We start from the raw sequence: 18,156 nt of genomic DNA on the forward strand, positions 1-18,156 counted from the left end.
ATGCCTGTTATGAAGGGATTGCTCGCTCCACAGAACACATTTTTGGATACTATAGCGACGCGTTTTGACGGCACACGTGAGTTATCGAAATGGCAATTTACCCTGTCTATTTGTAAAAAATGGTTTTGGGTTCTAAGGATACGGTTTATTTTGTTGTACAGGACATAAAGTAGCCTACTTTGTTTGGTCGTTTGATCTTACAAATGTTTGTTTGAAAAAGTGAACTGTTAAAATGATTCAATGACAACAGATTAATAGCATTGTGATTGATTAATATTCAAATGAGTTTAAAACCTTGCCAGTTAAAGTGAAATTCGCTGCTTAAAAGTGAATAAATCCAAATATATTGCATTAAAAAGCAAATATATTTAAAACAAAATTATTATATTGTAAAGCTAATTGTGACAATATTTCTGTCTCACCTTGCAGTAACTGATACCAACAGATTTAGTTAAAACCATTATGAATTATTCAAATACAAACAGTCTAGAAATTAACAATTTGAAGTGAAATTATCTAAAAAGTCAACACAGTACAATGCACAGTACTTTTTGTAGATTTTGTTAAAGCTTCGAGTGCTTTTGGCAAGAAAAAAACTTAATGGGGTCCTGCAGTTTCTTAATAGTAAAAGTTCTTGCAAACTAAAGTGCACAAAATTTCAGTGTATATTATATGTAAAATTTAAAACAAAAATTCTTTATTGTCAATTCTGTTTGTTCTTACAGTTTGTATGCCTTAAATTTGTTCAGTGTACTGAATATATATATATATATATATATATATATATATATATATATATTAGAAATTGAAAGAAATACAATTCAATTTAAACTAAATATTGAAAAAAATAAATAAATAAAAAAAATTACAACCTAAAACATTTTAACTAAATGTTTCATTTTTTTTGCTTCTCTTGATTTTTCCTCTTTCTTAAAATTTATATTTAATATTTTTCTATAAGATATACATTTAGGTGTACTAATTTTTGGGCCGTTATCGTAAGTTATTTTGTTAGATAATCTCCAGATTTGACTTCAGTACTGGCTAATCTAATGTATATGCACAAATATAATAGGCTTCCTATTAAAAATATGAATTTAAAAGATAGATTCATTTATATATGCTGAGCCCTGTATATACTGTATATTCATATTTCTAGGATTTATTCATTCTTGGCAAGCATAATGCTTCTCCACAGGTTTATTATTTTCTTTCTTTCATGAATGTATGTTAGTATTTTTATTTTTATTCTGGACATTGTGCATAAAAAGCACAGTACTGCTCTTAGGTCTGAGCCTGAGCCTCTGCCAGCTCAGCACCATGGACAGCGCACAAGGGCAGCCCCTTTCGGTTAGAGCACTTGGGCTGCTTTGATGTTTAGATCAGTGGCCACTGACATCCATTTCAGTTCTTGGAGATCTGAGGAGTTAGATTAGTGCGATCTCAACAATGTGCAGACCCACTGGCTTACATGTCAGTGTATCACTTGGCTGACCTAACGCTTATCTTCCATGCAGAGCTCAAGCAAGGTTAACTGAGATAACAGTAGCGATCGGAGGGCTATTGAAATAAGGTTCAGGCTAGATCATGCATGAAAAAAAGGCCGTCTTAACATCCTGATGAAATCCCTCGCGTGGCCCCAGGTAACGACCAGCATCGATCAAATATAATTGGTCGACCACAGAACAGTCAGACAGTACTTCATCTCAAGGCATATTGTGTGGTGGTAAAAATAAGCCTGCCTTTCTTTTGTGCGATAAAAGTTTACTGATTTCACAGAGCAAAGCCTGTCAGCTTTTATCGCTTTGTTTTGGTGTCCTAATAGAAAGAACTTGTACGATTCTGCCTTATCACTGCGTTCAGATAACTTGTTTTCCACTCGACTGTCTCTAAGGCTTGAGAAATGAGACTGTGTTTTATTTTAGTATTAGGAGAGAGAGAGAGCTCCACCTTCTCAGGGGACATGGTGTCCTCTGGGCTGTTGGGTCCATATATTACCAAACTGTGATGGCGTGCACCCATGTGACTGTGGTTTGTCCTTCAGGGGAGACTACCTGTACGGCTGTCGCACCTTGGGCTGCCGCAGGTAACATGGCTGAGAATAGCACAGGAACGGCTGGAAATAGCACCTGTCATTTTGGAAGGAAAGTGACAACAGTGACATGGGGGGATAATGGAGAACACACCATTAGGCATCATTCACAGTGGCTCTCAAAAAATGATACATGTGGAGAGCATTACCAGAGAGTGTTTGAATATGTTCTTTTTTTTGGGAGATGGATTTTGTGTTTATTACATCATAGGCAGAAATGAAAGACCTCTCGCTCTAGCCAAAGCAATGCTGTTGCCAATTTCGATTTATTTTGAATGTGCTATGCAAAGCCAAATTATTTGGCTTGCCCATACAAAATTTGCCACCACAATACCAAGTCTGTTGCCAGGGTGTTTTTAGGCGGTTGCTTTCCACTTGGTAAGTCTTGCACCATGGGTATAGTCACTTTATAAATACGCTAAAGCAAACAATAAACATATATAGATATATACTTATGGCTGAAAATGTATGATCCTGATCCCCACCTTTATCTCCACTACAAATCTCTGATGACCAAACAGTGATCCATATTTAGTAGTAGAGGTGGGCTTTATGATCAAAATTCTGTTACAAGTTATGAATAATTAGATTTCTTGGTAACAATGCAGTTCCAAAGTATTGCATTTAAGAAACAGTAGGTAGTTATTGCAGAAAATTAACAAAAAAAGTTATAATAAATAAACGTAAATACTTTAGAAATTAAAAGAACCTTTTTTCTTTTATTTGGACCTTTAGCATATTGGCAAATATACAGTAGTAGGGATGCACAATATCGCAGTTTTGTCAGTATTTTCAAGCTCAGTTGGCTGAGGTGAAATATTTTCTGTTTGTGTTTTTGAGATGTGTTCACTCGCTCACTCACTTTCCGTCGACTTTGCCACAGTGGAATGAACTGCCAATTACTTTTATGTAGTGGATGCCCTTCCAGCTTAAGATTTTTATTCTCCATGAGTGTTAGCTTCTTCCAATAAATAAAAATTTATTTACAGACTTACTGAGACTTATGACCTCAGTTGATACTTTCTAAATAGAATTAACATTTTCCCCAAATTTTATGTGTGTAACATAGCAGCCCCTAAATACATTTATCATGGGGCAAGCACTAGGACCCAGTGGGAGGCTGCTTGGGAGTGATATTGTAAGGAAAATCAGTAAGTTGTAAAAGAAATTAGGTTTATGACTCTTCTAAAGCAAAAAAATACCACAATGTGTTTACAGATATTTAAGAAACATGCTAAGTTTCTTGTTTATCTGAAAAACAATGCTGAAGTCAGATATTCTGCTTTAAAATGGTCCGTTAAGTGCTGGAATGTCTGTCTTTGTTTTGTCATTTAACTCACCCAATGCCAGTTTAGCCTATTATATTTTAGCACCCTGAGTTGCCTTTGTGGAAAAAAGCGTATTTCATTCATTCAGTCAGAAAGGCTCTCAAAGTGTGGGTCCGTGAAATCCCTTAAATCAGCCTTTAGGCTCAATAATCTGTCTCGCTCCTGTTGGTGTCGTCAATCTGGCAACTTGCGATTGTGTTTGTTTTGAACCAGGTGTGCAATACCTTACTCAACCACTGGGTGTCAAACTTACATACTGCACATTTAAGTTCAGTATCCTACTTGTGTATTTTACCTCAATTTTTTTAGTCTAAGGATTAGAGCGTTAGGCTTGGGAGAGGCTGTTAGTCAGGTGAATAACTTACTGAGGCATATTGTATACTGAGTTATTCTGTACCTACATTTGTAGTTTCAAGTTGGTTATCCACACAGTTTATCTAAATCACAGGTAAAAATTCACCTTAGATTGCTGACCTGTTTTTCTATGCCCATTTATTTACATTTTGCACTATACACAGTATAAAAAATGTATCATGGTTCAAAATTTATTCAGCAGTATACCATCATACAACTTTTTAGTAGTCGTAATCAATATGACAAAAATCTCATATCATGATATAAGTCATCTTAAATCCAGATAATGATGTGTATCACAACGTGGAATTAACTTTTCTGTAAATGCAACTAATAATTGTTTATATACTGACCACAAGGAAATGACTCAGTCATATGTAATAAAATTTTCACTTTATTTACAATGAAATCTAAGGGCAATTGTTTGATTCAGAATGTAGACATCGAAATTCAATATTAATGAAACTTAAAACACTTTTCAAATAAGAATGATTATCATAAAATATTTCAAAATGAAATACCAAATGTAAACATTGTACCTTTAAGCTTTGAACGTTCTCACCATGCTGTTATCCTTTTCACAAATAAATTTTGAATACTCCCTCTGACCCCACTGCATGAGTTTTGGAATGTGATCATTATTTAGAATGCATTGTTTTAAAGTTTCCAATGGGAACACATCAATTTTATCCTTTGACCACCACAGCCACAAGTATTTATGCATATTTCGCTGTTTCTTTTTTTCCACACCTGCAAATATTGTCAAATTTTTTAATTATATTGTGTTTAGGGGTGGGAAGGTTCACAAAATTGTCGCTTTGGTTTGAATCACAGTTCTAGTTTGAATCAGTATTGGTTATTTAAAAAAAATCCCATTTAGAAATATCATACATCAGCATAAAATACATAGCCTTGTAATCTACAATTTACAGTATAAAAAAAGGTTATCCTTAAGACATGTAATCAGAAAAATGAAAGAACAAGGCATTTTGATCTTAGTTATAGACACATTATTTTAATAAATGAAATATGTGAGATTCTGAAATTCAAGAAGGGAAATGTTGTTAATTCCAACTTTTCATTTATTGGTAAAACTGTTTGCAGCTAAGAACAGAAACACTTATTGTCCAGTATAAAAGAATAAACGTATGGCTGCATATCTTTTGCTATAAAAACAAGACAGTGCTTTTTGTTGGATAGCTTTAGCCCAGGGCTCCAGACTCATTTTTATATGATTCCACTGGTGCCACTAACTTACTCAGTTGATCACACCAACTTACAATTTGGTACAATTTCACCCATTTTATTGTAATCATAATGACCTTCCATACTGATGAACCAATGGAGTAAAAAAATAGTATTAACCATGTAACATTCTAATAAATTATGCATGTAGCAAGTTTCACAATATACCCTTTTCACAACACATTATTTATAAAAAAATCATTTGAACATTTATAGGTATTTATGTATGTATTATATCATCTTTCGTTCAAATTACAAAAACAAATTACCGCTTATGTGAGGTGTTTGTAATGCAGTGTCTATGGGGCTCAGAGTAAATAAGACGTTATTCTGTCCTCTGGCAGCCATTATCAGACTCACACAATTTTTTTCCTTTTTCAGAAAGTCTTGACAACACCATCGTGGAGTTTTTTTATTATTTAAGCAAATAAGACTGTAAAAAAATTATTCGTTGTACTCTCCCATTCACTGCGCTCTAACTTTACCCAGCTATGATACCTTCCGCTACTGAGAAACCCAGAAATGTGAAAAGGGTCTATTGCTTTCACAAGAGTTTGAGAATGCAAAATTCTGTCATAAGGTACTGTGAAAAGGGACTGCATAAAACATTAAGATTAGATGTAGATGAAGTGAACAATTGCCTTTTATTTGAAACTTCTGTACAGAGAGGTCATGCAATCATGTGATGCAGTTTCGCAGGTTAGAGTTCACCAAGCTTGAACTTTTCAACGCAGTGAACTGCGAAACTTGTCGCACAAGCTTTCGTTTCTGGTCTGCCACATTTGCGTATAAATGCGCGCATGGAGTTTATGGGGCGAAAAGTGCAGTGTGACCACAGTTTCAGACTTAGCCGACTTTTAAATATGATTATTCTGACATTATTTTATATGTATTCCGCCTATATGTTGTAGCACAAGAACAAAAGAACATTTGTAAGCTGAGAGAGAAATATGCATGAGTATTGAGTTTCGCGTCTTGCACTGGAATCTTTAAACTGATCAAACCTGAAGCATGTGAGTTTGCAGAATTAACTGTGAAAGAGACACTGTAAACTCTGGAGAAATGAACAAAGTAAAACCATGATAGGACAGAATAAACTTTGGTAAATGACTTCAAGCGGCCGGAATTCTCCTCTGCTGATATGTGGCTGAGGAGCCGTGGACTTACGAGAGAGAGAGACAGATAACAAATGGATCACATATTCCAGTCAGATAGCAAAACACTCCAAACACTCACTTTCCTCTCAAATGAATTTTAAAAAAGCATGAACTAAACTATACATACACATATCAAATCCTGATAAGAGAAGCGAACGATGCAGATTTTTTTCATGAATCATCCCATTGTGCTATATCTGATTTTCTGATTCTCAAATATGTGTACAAATATGTGTATTTTGTTGTTTAAACAGCTTGTTAATCATCATAGTTGATCTATGATGGCCAATGGGTGCTGCCATGCAAGTCTGTCCTGCAGTGGAAAGATTAGAACTGCTGGATTTACAACATGTATGTTTTTTACTTCTCCCAAGATAATGAAAGTAAGCTGTTTAACTTTATAATAAAAATAAAGCAAAAATTCTAGTAACATAAACTGTATATCTGATGTGAATAACACACACTGTGCGATTATTTTTAAAAATAAGAATTATTACCTTCCCAATAGACATCGTGTATTTTACAAACCATAAAGGTTTATGCTAGTACACTGGCAAATGAAATGACAGTACGTCAGAAGAAAGGAAGTGGAACAGACATCAGAAATATCACTTTTTGGAACACATTTTGTTTGGTATAATTTGGATCTTAAATTTAATGTATTTTTTGTTTTAAGTGACAAACTATACACTTTACATGTTGATATCAGTTTTATATCTTCTAAATGCAACTTTATTTTAATTTCATGAGACTTTTAAAACTCACCTCATGGTGACATGTAAGATTGTGGTCATTCAAATGAGGAAATCCATCTGACATATGTTATCATATGACAGTATGTTGTGAACCTGGAAACTGTACACAGGAAGTTTTAAAAGCTTTCCTTAAAGGGACAGTTCATCCAAAACTGAAAGTTCTTTAATCATTTATTCACACAAACCATAGTTGAATTTAATATATAGTATATATTTTTGTCTACTATGAAGGTCAATGGTTACCTGTTTTCAGCTTTCTTGGAAGTCTGGAACAACCTGAGGGTGAACTATCCCTTCAAGGGGTCATTTAATTATTTCAAAACTTTATGCATTTCGGTCATTTATTTATTTGACAACAGCGTTTTGGGTGACCTAAAAGCTCCAAAAAATGGGTTTTAAAGTGCAAGCTTAAAATAAGCTGTGACATCATGCACATTATGTTTTAGTCTATAGCATTCATGAATACTTGACAACCAAAACAACCATGGTAGTGTGATTTTTTTTAACCCTTTAAAATGCTTTTAGTACAACATTGTTCTGTAAACGCACCCTAAATGTATGACATAAATAAAAAAGTGCCCTTGAGATTCTCAGTTTAAATGATTCAGCAAGCGGGTATGATTTTATGTAATGATAGCGTTAGCTGAAATATGCTTATTTTAACATTATCGTTATTTTCTCAATAAAAATATTTACTTTTATATGTATATTCATATTATTAATATTATTATTATTATTATTGATTATTATTAAATCACTGGTTTATACACTTTGAATGAGTTAATACTAGAGGGGAAAATGTTTTTAGATTATGTTCAGAAAACTGTAAAACAAGCTTTCTATTTATCTGCCTAAATATCAGTTGCCTTTAACTATGTATAAAGTATTATAGGTTATTGGTAATGGCTGAAATTGCCATAATTTGTTACCCTTGTCCCATGTTGTTCCATTTGGTTGCTAATTACTTGCTAAGATATTAATGGAGGCTGCTGTATTGTACCAGATGGTTGCTATAGGTGGATTCTAGTCCCCAGATTTGGTCTGCTGGTTTTTTTGGGGGATGTTTTTGCATGTTGAAAATGGTATGTTAGAATCCTTTCAGCAAAATTGTAAGTAACCCTTTACATAGCTTTTACAAGATGCCACATAATTCTCAGGTGTGTTCAGAATGTGCCTGTGATGTTTTAGCTGTAAATACTGGATCTTTCATTATACCATGCTGCAAAGGCCCATTTTGGGTGTCAACAAGTTTTTGTGTGTCTCTCTAAAGGAACACTTTTTGTAAATAGACCCATTTTACTATGGATTCAAAAATGGTTAAACTCAACTGTTTAACTCAGGGGAGTTGTAAAATGAGTCTTTTTCCAAAAAAGTGGGTTGTTCATTTAAAGGCAAATGTAGTGCTGCTCCCCATTCCCTTTTTAGAAGAGGACTGTATCTACTGATTGTGCCTCTGGTACTCTGGCAAAAACAATATAAATATGAGAACACAGACACAAAAACACTTAGAAAGAAAGCCAGCTGTCAGACAGGTATTGGAATGCAGGATGTTCCTGGAAGAAAACTCAGGACTACAGTCAAGCCTTTGTGTTATTTCCGAAACAGTACTTACTGACATAAAGAATAGCACCTTGTGTAAGGATTTGGGATGTAACGATTCACAATTCGATATGATTCATGATACTAATCTTACAATATGATTTAGTCAAGATTTTTTAACAAAAATTATTTGAAACCCTTTCATTTTTTTTGCTAAATAATATATTTTCTGCCATAAGTAAATTGCTAATTTAATAACAAGTTCCAAAAAAAATAAATAATATAAACTAAAGAAGAGTCATTAATATAAACAAACTAAAACTGTGACTGTGTTATGGGAAGCAGACGGACAAGGAAGGTGAGTGAATTATTAACAATGTTTATTTGCAACACATGAGCACATAAGGAGAACGGAGGAGAAGTGAGTGGAGTCCGGTTGTGCGGATGATCCTTGGTGGCAGGCTGGATGACTGATACTGAGGGAGACCGAATGCACACACCAGAGGGCTTGCGGGGAAGACAGACTGATGACAAACACAAGGCAGACAGGACACCGGGAACACTGGACAAACTAGGAGAGACAGAGAGTAGATAAGTACAATATACTGAGATCGCATGTTAGTGATTACCAGGAGGTGTTCACTCAGAGTCCGCTTCATAGGAACGAGACCGGACACTGAGTGAAGTGAGGTGTGTGCTTATATAGTGACTATAAGTGATTGGGTGCAGCTGTGTGTGGTTAATACTCAGGTGATGGTGATCTTTGCGTGATGCTGGTGGAAGAGCCTGGCCAATCCGTGACAGACTGTGCTGTGATTTTACATTTTAAAAAGAAATATCAGCATATTTATGTTTTCTGGCATAAGTTGAGGTCTTTGCAAATTTACAATGTCCCCTGCTGAAAAAAAAGCTTTCATTGGGGACTGAGATGCTAATTTGTATTACTGACAATTGTAATTTAATAAATCTGAATTTTTATATGCTTTTAATATTGAATTCTTAATTTGAATAAGAACTTCTTAATTTGAATTAGAATTTCTTAATTTGAATTTCATAACTTAAATATTGAACTTCTGAAATTTAAGACAACTGAGTTTTTCAAGGCTGAATATTTTATAGACATGTTTTCAAACTTTTCAAGATTTTTTTTGTGTTCTGAATTCACAGACTGCAGATATTGGCAGATATAGGTGTTTTTTTATCTGCATATAGCCTAATATTTTTTCTTTTAATAGCAGGGGAACAAATGCGAGGACGTTGTTGCTTCCTGATCGCTCGCTTAAAGTTGAAAGCTATAAACACATTTAAAAAACCAGCTTCAAATCTCAGTGTCCTCATGTAAGTGCACTGAAAGGATGTTAAGCTTTTATGGGGAAGGCTGCTTTCAGTTTTGATCTTATAAAACAAACATTATGTTGAAAACTAAACAAGTGGCTTTCCCTGTACTCTATTCACAATAATATAGACTTTTAAACACCTCTTATGTTGTTACTATTTGAAACAAAGTTTTAAGCACATAACAAATGAGGTTAACAATAAATCTCCGAGCAAGTCGTTCATACTGAGTTTATTCATTTGTAAATGAGCCAATTCGAATGAATCTGATTGAACAATTCAGTGACAAAGAGAGAGATTACCCATTTGACATTTTGGTTTTAATGTATTTTAGCCCAAAATAATGTAATAGTTTTAAATATATGGAAAAATCAGATCATTCATCTGAATATAAATGTAAGGTTAAATATGACATCTTAGATGTGAATAGATTATATTACACTTCCGCTTATGAAAACACTGAAGCATCATGTGATCTCCGTAGCACTCGTTGGAGCAAGCAGAGCTGCAAATCATCCAGTCTGCGTAGTTTGGCTTATTAATAGTTTTTTTTCATGTATTAAACATCTGTGACAGTAGTTTTTCACTGTGTTGACGATTTATGTGCATCATATTCGTTGTTCTGTTAGTATAAGTGAATGTCTTTTTGCATCTAGTTTTAAAAATATGGAAAAATCAGATCATTCATCTGAACATAAATGTAAGGTTAAATATGACATCTTAGATGTGAATAGATTATATTATAAAAGAGGCAGCATTTCAGTGTTGGTAAAGGATTTTGAGCAATTATTTCATAAAAATCTCCTTAAAATTCTATATACGCTATGCTGTACTACAGAATATTGTAACTAACAGCATGTGCGCATGCAAATATGTCATTTACCACAGTTGTAAAATGCTGGAACAGTTTGAAAATGCACCTGGAAAGAGCTTGAAAAGTCCTTAACTTTGGTAATGTGTAAGAGGCCTGTGTATGTTGAAATAACCCATCAGAGGGTACAGTATAGGTCAGAATCTCCTCTTTATCCGTCAAAACACTGAAAACATAAATAAGTTTGATTAACCAGTGAGATGTAATTCAATTAAATATATCAATTTGGTTCACTGAAGCATCTATATTTATTACACAAACTACTGAAAATAGCTGACCCCTGATAGTCCATTTGCAGAAGAATGGTGTTCTCCTGAGCCTTACATACACTAGTAAACTCACGCAGCTCTGTGATTAACCAAAATGCAAAGTTTCACTTTTCGTTGATCGTCTACTCTTCCAGGTTGATCACCCCTGACCTACTTTCTGCTGAATCTGATTTTCACAATCTGAATTTCTAGTTTAGAATTTTAGAATATTGAATTTGATGTTCTGAATTTCTTCATCTTGAAAATTTGAAACTGTATTTTTACCAACCCAATATCTGCAGACTGTGAATTTGAAAACACGTCTATAAAAAATCAGCCTTGAAAAACTCAGTTGTCTTAAATTTCAGAAGTTCAATATTCAAGTTCTGAAATTCAAATTCAAATTCAAATTCAAATTCAAGTACAAATTAGAAAATTAAAATTAAAATTAAGAAATTCAAATTCAAAACTATTTTTAACAGCATATAAAAATTCAGATTTATTAAATTACAATAATTAAAATGAACACAATTCAAATTCAGATTGTTTTGGCACATTATTAGCTCTGTAGTGTGGAGAGGAAAGCCTTTCCTAACCCAGAGAGCAGTGTGTACAGAGGTGGTCAGTGGGCACTCTGATCCAGACGACTGGCCACTGGCATACAATACTGATTATAAAATGACTAATTATAGTAGGATAGAGACAGGAGTTGAACATGATTATGAAGGTGAAAAATTAGTACTCGTATAATTTAATAGTATGAGTATCAGTGTGATACACTTAAAGGAAGAGATCATCTTGAACATTTTTAAATATTCAATAATAAGCAAATTATTAAAATATGCATGAACTAATTTGAAAAGGAGAGAGTAAAAATAATTTAATACCTGCTTCTGAAACAGAACAGCTTTCCCTTTCAGTCCGAAATACATCTTTACACTTTCGCTTATGAAAACACTGATGCACCATGTGATCTCCGTAGCACTCGTTGGAGCAAGCGGAGCTGCAAATCATCCAGTCTGCGTAGTTTGACTTATTAATAGTTTTTTTCATGTATTAAACATCTGTGACAGTAGTTTTTCACTGTGTTGATGGTTTATGTGCATCATATTCATTGTTCTGTTAGTATAAGTGAATGTCTTTTTGCACACAGTTTGTGTTTGTCTGGCGCACTTCACCACTGTCATTTTACTCTGCCGGCCCACCTCTTGTGGAAGTAAAGCGAGTTTGCGCATGTAAACACAGCGCTCCCTCTGTTAAAAAATGTATTGCGATTCGTTCAACATTTCTATCGGTTTGCATCGTCACATTTGAATTGATTTTCAATCGGCTCATGATGAATCATTACATCCAGTGTTCGAACTATACCGTGGCCTTTGGGGGATGGGGGGAGGGGAGAGGGTTTACTTTCTCGCTAAAAAGTGATTGTTTTTCTATAAATAACTTTGTCTGACCCTTGAAAATACTTTTTGAGGGATTTATTTTTACATGCACAAACAACAGCAGCCTAAAAAAACCAGAACATCGTGGTGTAATTTTAACTGCAGACAGGAATACATTCATTTATATAAAATCAACAAACACAAATATGTTTCACTTAACAACAAAAATAAATAATAAATTGTCATGTAGCCAATCGTTTTTCTATTCGCTTTATAAGTTCTAAGCAATGGCATTAAGGACAGCATATGCTTTATCATTTTACATAGGCCTATATGCCATGGGATCTCACTTTTCCCTCCAGTAAAATAATCGCAAATTCAAAAATGAAAGAAACTCCATTGAAGGGGGTTCAGTTTTGTCATGTTTACCTGCTTTCAGCTTAATTGTCCAACATGTTTACAGCAATGTCATGATGTTTTAACAAAGAGCATTGTATTGGCCTACTGTTTGAAGCAAATAAAATAGAACACAACATCACATCATTTGTTTCGGGAAATTAATACGTGAAGTTTCACAAACTAATTTCGAGAGGAGCATGTGAAAGGATTGACTGTAGCTGGTCCCTATCACTAATCACTAGCTAGCCATTCGGATCATTCCAAATTTAACATAAATTTCCAGCCTAAACTTCATTCCTCATCTTTGTTTTGGAAGCCCCCCCCCCATCTATCCCTTCTCCCTCCTCCTCAATTTTAAGTTCGGGTGATACGGCGGCTCAGTGGCTAGCACTGTTGCCTCACAGCAAGAAGGTCGTTGGTTCAAACATTAGCTGAGCCAGTCGGCAATTTATGTGTCGAGTTTTCATGTTCTCCCCGTGTTCGCGTGGGTTTCCTCCTACAGTCTAAAGACATGAAGAAGACAAGTTAAAGTCACAAGCACCTAATATGTACACACTGGTGCGGTTGGTGATCTATTCTTAGGAAGTTATCGAGAACTACCTGATCTCGTATTCCTTCTAATGCTCATTGACCAGGCGGGAGCCTTGGGCTCATCTATCTCCGAGCTCAGGGTTTTCTCCCGGGACAGCATGCCAAACCTGCCAAACCATGCCAAACCTGCTAAAATCTAAGTGTGAACTCTTAAAGTAGTGTTTCAACGTCCATATGAAAGTATCTGGCTGTCAGTCTTTGACATGACTGGACTTTGCTCTGAAGCACCCCCACACCTTTATGTTCATGACAAGAATAGCATGTAGCATGTAAATTGCCGTCATGCATGAATGATATTTTTGCACTTTTACACATAATAATCCATGATCACATTACACAATACTGAAACTGCATGTCAAAATAATACATTGTCAATATTTTTGAGACCCTCAAAATTTCATAAATCATGTTTTCAGGGTTGCCCATGCCTTAATGAGGTGAATAGTTCACACTCTGGTTACATCCCTAGTAGGGATCTTTGTGTTAGTGCTTTTGGTAGTCCTTATGTAATCCTTATTAAGGATTAACTTTATAACAGGACCTCTTTAGTCTTGCTGAATGATTTGAAGGACTTGCAGATATTTTATAAAATGCTTTGGTCTGTTCAATCATCGTCAACAGGGTCAAAAACAACAAAGGACATCATTAACCTTGTTTTGAAGAAAAAATTTGTTTGTTCAGGAGAAGAAAGAAAGTCATGCAGATCTGAAATGACATTAGGGTGAGTAAATGAGATAATTTTCTGTCCCTTGAATAATTGGGTTCAAGCTTTAAAAAAAAAAAAGCTAATCAAAGTGCAAGAAATAGAAAAAGTGATGCTTTCCTTAGAGAGTGCCACTAATTACACCCTTTACTTCATAATCTTTTGCAACATCTAAGTTACATAAATAAACTAGCCGACTTGTTATTGTGAAGCTAAACATGTATTAAACGCCCCTCTGCTGCATGCTAATGTGTGTGCTTGCTGGGACGTGTTAATATTCCATCAAGACGAAAGACTTCAAAATACTCTTTTTCACACAGATACCTGTCAGAACAGCATATGGTGGGTAATTACAGTAAAGCAGTTTGTGTGTGCGTGTGCTTGGCAGTTTTCTACTGTGTGTTACTCAAGGAAAAAGAGAGAGTGTTAACTGTGAAAGAGTAATTTAGAGTAATTTTGGATGAGTCCTTTTAAAAGAACACTTCAAGTAAATGCTTCCGTTGGTAAAATTACGAAGCGCAGGGTTAGACACCCAAGTCAGGTAATGGAGATATTTCAGGCTGTTCACTCTTGCATGTAATGCATAATCACACTGCCAGTGAACTCAACACCTACCCAGCCCAAAATGAGGAAATTGGCATGTCTGCTGCATCTCTTCCGGTTGGAAACAGATCCCTAGGTTTGAAAGACGGAGAAATTGTAGCTCTAGACATTGGAGAACAATGCGTGTCTGTTGTTTGAACTTGGGATAGAGATGTCAGCGTGTGCTGTTCCTCTGTTGTTCACCGAACTTCACACAGAGCTGAAACTGAGCTCATCACTCATCATTAGAGAAGAGAGAGAGGGCGACTGGAGCCCTAAAGAGGCAAAACAAAAGAGATGGAAGGGCTAAAGAAAGCATGTGGTGAAATAAAAGAGGCAGAACATGGAGCGAGCCTTTGCGTAATACAGGTCGACATTATTGGACGAGGATGGGTTATCCACATGTGTCAGACTGGAATACAGATAGAAGTCTCACTCACTGTTCCAGAGTCTCGGAGAATGGAATTCCGGAGTCGTGCCAGTCTAGACTTTCAGACCTTCCTTTGTCTTATTGAGATTCTGAGAATACTTTGTGTGCTCTGGCACGAAGCATGAATTGCACCTAAATTCGAAGGACTCTGCGGAGACCGTAACAAAAGATTATGTAAGCACAACAGATTAGTGAAATAAAAAAGACTGAAGCGATTAGATGCGATGTAGCCATTTCAGACCGTTCCTATGGAAGCTGCCTCGTTTATTGCCGAATTGCGTTTGCAGATGGTTTTTAAATTAGTCTGCTCAGTTTCTTGTCAGCTTCATCATGCCCGTAGAGCTCATTAGCCTTGAGTATTTAAAACAGCCGTTTTTTACTGAGTTTCAAGAGTCTATTATACATAAACACATTTAATTTGCAGCAGTAAAGGAGAAGTCAAACGATTTTCTCCTCTTTCTGTGCTCAAACCTGTTTTCAGATGTCAGGGAGAGGTTTTATACAAGATACATTATACATTGGTCTGTTTCAAGGAAATTGGATTCAGAACAAAAGACAGTCAAGCTCTCATAACTGCAAAATCAGGGCCATGCCAAAAAACACACTTAATCATAAGTTCTCTCTATGTGTCAGAGTGTCTGTAAAATTACACGCTAGACTGCATCCAAAATCATGGAGTAAGTACTTATTTGGAATCAATAATTGCTTTTCAAGCACTGGAAAAGTATGTTGCATATAATACAGTACAATGACCATCATATACACATCACACACACTTCTGAAATGCAGTAAGCCTTCAGAGTACTCGTTGAGTTCTATGAATTTGAACATACTTCTTTCTTCACCCTTTTCACTTCAGAGAATGTCTTTGTACTCATTTAAAAGAGAACTGTGAATATCGGTTAATTACTTAGAGGGATAGTTCACCCAAAAATTTTTAACATAGGCCCATTCTGAAAACCCCTATATACATTTTGGAAAATTGCAAATTATGTAGCCAAAGGTACGTATAACTGCATTTTGTCTTTAATGCGAACGATACCTGGCGGTATGATGCCATTGCTTTTCGTGCTACCAGCTGACCGTTTACCTCCATATGGATGGCTTTTTCACTGTTGCCAGTTTGTCCAGTAGCAGGCTGTGTATGCCGGCGGACTTGTAATGTGGAGCAGAGTTGTACGGTAAGTTTTTGGGTGGGTTAATTGGTCCTTTTTAAAACACTATCAGTTAGGTTTAGGAAAGGAGGAAGATGGATAATTCCGAGTTCAGACTGCATGATTTCCTTCATTCATTTTCTTTTCGGCTTAGTCTCTTTATTAATCCGGGGTCGCCACAGTGGAATGAACCGCCAACTTATCCAGCACATGTTTTACGCAGCGGATGCCCTTCCAGCCGCAACCCATCTCTGGGAAACCTCCATACACACTCACTCAAACTCATACACTACGGACAATTTAGCCTACCCAATTCACCTGTACCGCATGTCTTTGGACTGTGGGGGAAACCGGAGAACCTGGAGGAAACCCACGCGAACGCAGGCAGAACATGCAAACTCCACACAGAAACACCAACTGACCCAACCGAGGCTCAAATCAGTGACCTTCTTGCTGTGAGGCGACAGCACTACCTATGCCACTGCATCGCCCGACTGCATGATTTTAGCCCCGATTTAGACTTGTCGACAGGTTTTGAGAAATCGCAGATAAATGCCTAAAATCACAGGAAAATCGGTGCTCGTTCACGTGAGTGACAATCACACAATATAAGCTATCAAGGACGCAATCTGAGACAATTGCTGATGAGTCGGTAATGCCTGTGAGATGTTTTGCATGCTAAGTATCTGAAGCTGTCGGCGATTCAAATCATGCCGTGTGAAATGTGTTCTGATTAAATTACATCGGTGATTACCTACAGCCAGTGAGAGAGCAGCATCCACTATTATGGGTACCTGCAGGCCAGCAGGAGGTTGGGGAAAAAGTCAAAAGCGCTCATTTTCAGTTTATAGGGACCATTCAGTTTGGCAGGAGCACCCTGTCTGTTTCACGTGTCATTTGAGCAATATCACAACCAGGTTGAAAAGTAAAAGAAGTTGAGAAGAAATTGATAATTCTCTTCAAATGCCAGGTTAGCAAAATAAGTACATTTTCTAAAGCTAAAGCTTTCTTTTTCCTTAATGAAGGTAATAACGAAAGATATATTCATATCTTCATATGAAGGCATATTCAGAGACGTGACCTCGCATTGTTTCCATGTCACTTCTCACGTTTGTTTGGTTGTGAGACGTAGTTTGGACAAAGTTGTCAGTGATTTTTTCCTGTTTTAAAGTCATGCAGTGTGAAACCCCCTGTCACAATCCATCCTACAGTTTAAACACAGCAGCGACAGAAAGCTAACCCAGATAGTCATGCAGTGTCTAAACATTCGTGACACAACTATTTTGAAAATTATGCAGTCGGAACTCGGCATAAGTCAATCGGCCAGTCAGTCAATCGAGAACAGGCGCGAATGGCACTCATGAGAAAAATTTGAGATCTCAAAAAGCATACACAGTGGCCTCTGGTGGATTCGTGAAAACAAAAACTGCAAAAAATTGTACCTCCTGGGAAGTATTTTGCACTCTCCAGAAATGTATGTAGGGGTATATATTTAGAATGAGTTTGGTTTGAACATTTTACCATTTCACTTTTATAAATTTCTTTCTGTTGAACAGAAAACAGGTGGTTCAGTCCGCTGTGGTGACTGCTAATAAAAAGAGACTAAGCTGAAGGACATAAATGAATGAATGAATGAATGAATGAACACAAAACAAGATATTCTGAAGAATGTTGAGAAAAAAGCAGCCACTGACATCTATAGTAGGAACAAAATACTATGGAGGTCAATGGCTATTGATTCCCAACATTCTTCAGCATATCTTCCTTTGTGTTCAACAGAAGAAATAAACTCAAACAGGTTTTGAACAAGTGGAGGACAAGTAAATGATGACAGAGTTGACATTTTTTCTCATGAGTGCAGACATTTGTGGTTTTGCTGTCTTCTGTAGTTTGTTATTGTTATGTCTCGTTTTCTTTCAGTGTTAACACTAAAAGAATGAGCTAAGTTAATGGTACTCAAGTTCAGAGGCCAAGGGGGCCACAATTAAACC

The 18,156-nt window shown here is 36.0% G+C and overlaps 1 protein-coding gene across 1 annotated transcript in view; it reads left to right on the forward strand.

The window, feature by feature from the left end:
• The window catches only part of kcnh8 (potassium voltage-gated channel, subfamily H (eag-related), member 8), a 162,944-nt gene continuing 144,788 nt past the window's right edge, over positions 1-18,156 (forward strand). The window contains exon 1 of the mRNA XM_056480266.1: positions 1-76. Coding sequence (XP_056336241.1) covers positions 1-76 — 76 coding nt within the window. The remainder of the gene's footprint in view (positions 77-18,156) is intronic.

Source organism: Danio aesculapii, chromosome 19, assembly GCF_903798145.1.
Source record: "Danio aesculapii chromosome 19, fDanAes4.1, whole genome shotgun sequence".
Taxonomy (NCBI): Eukaryota; Metazoa; Chordata; class Actinopteri; order Cypriniformes; family Danionidae; genus Danio; species Danio aesculapii.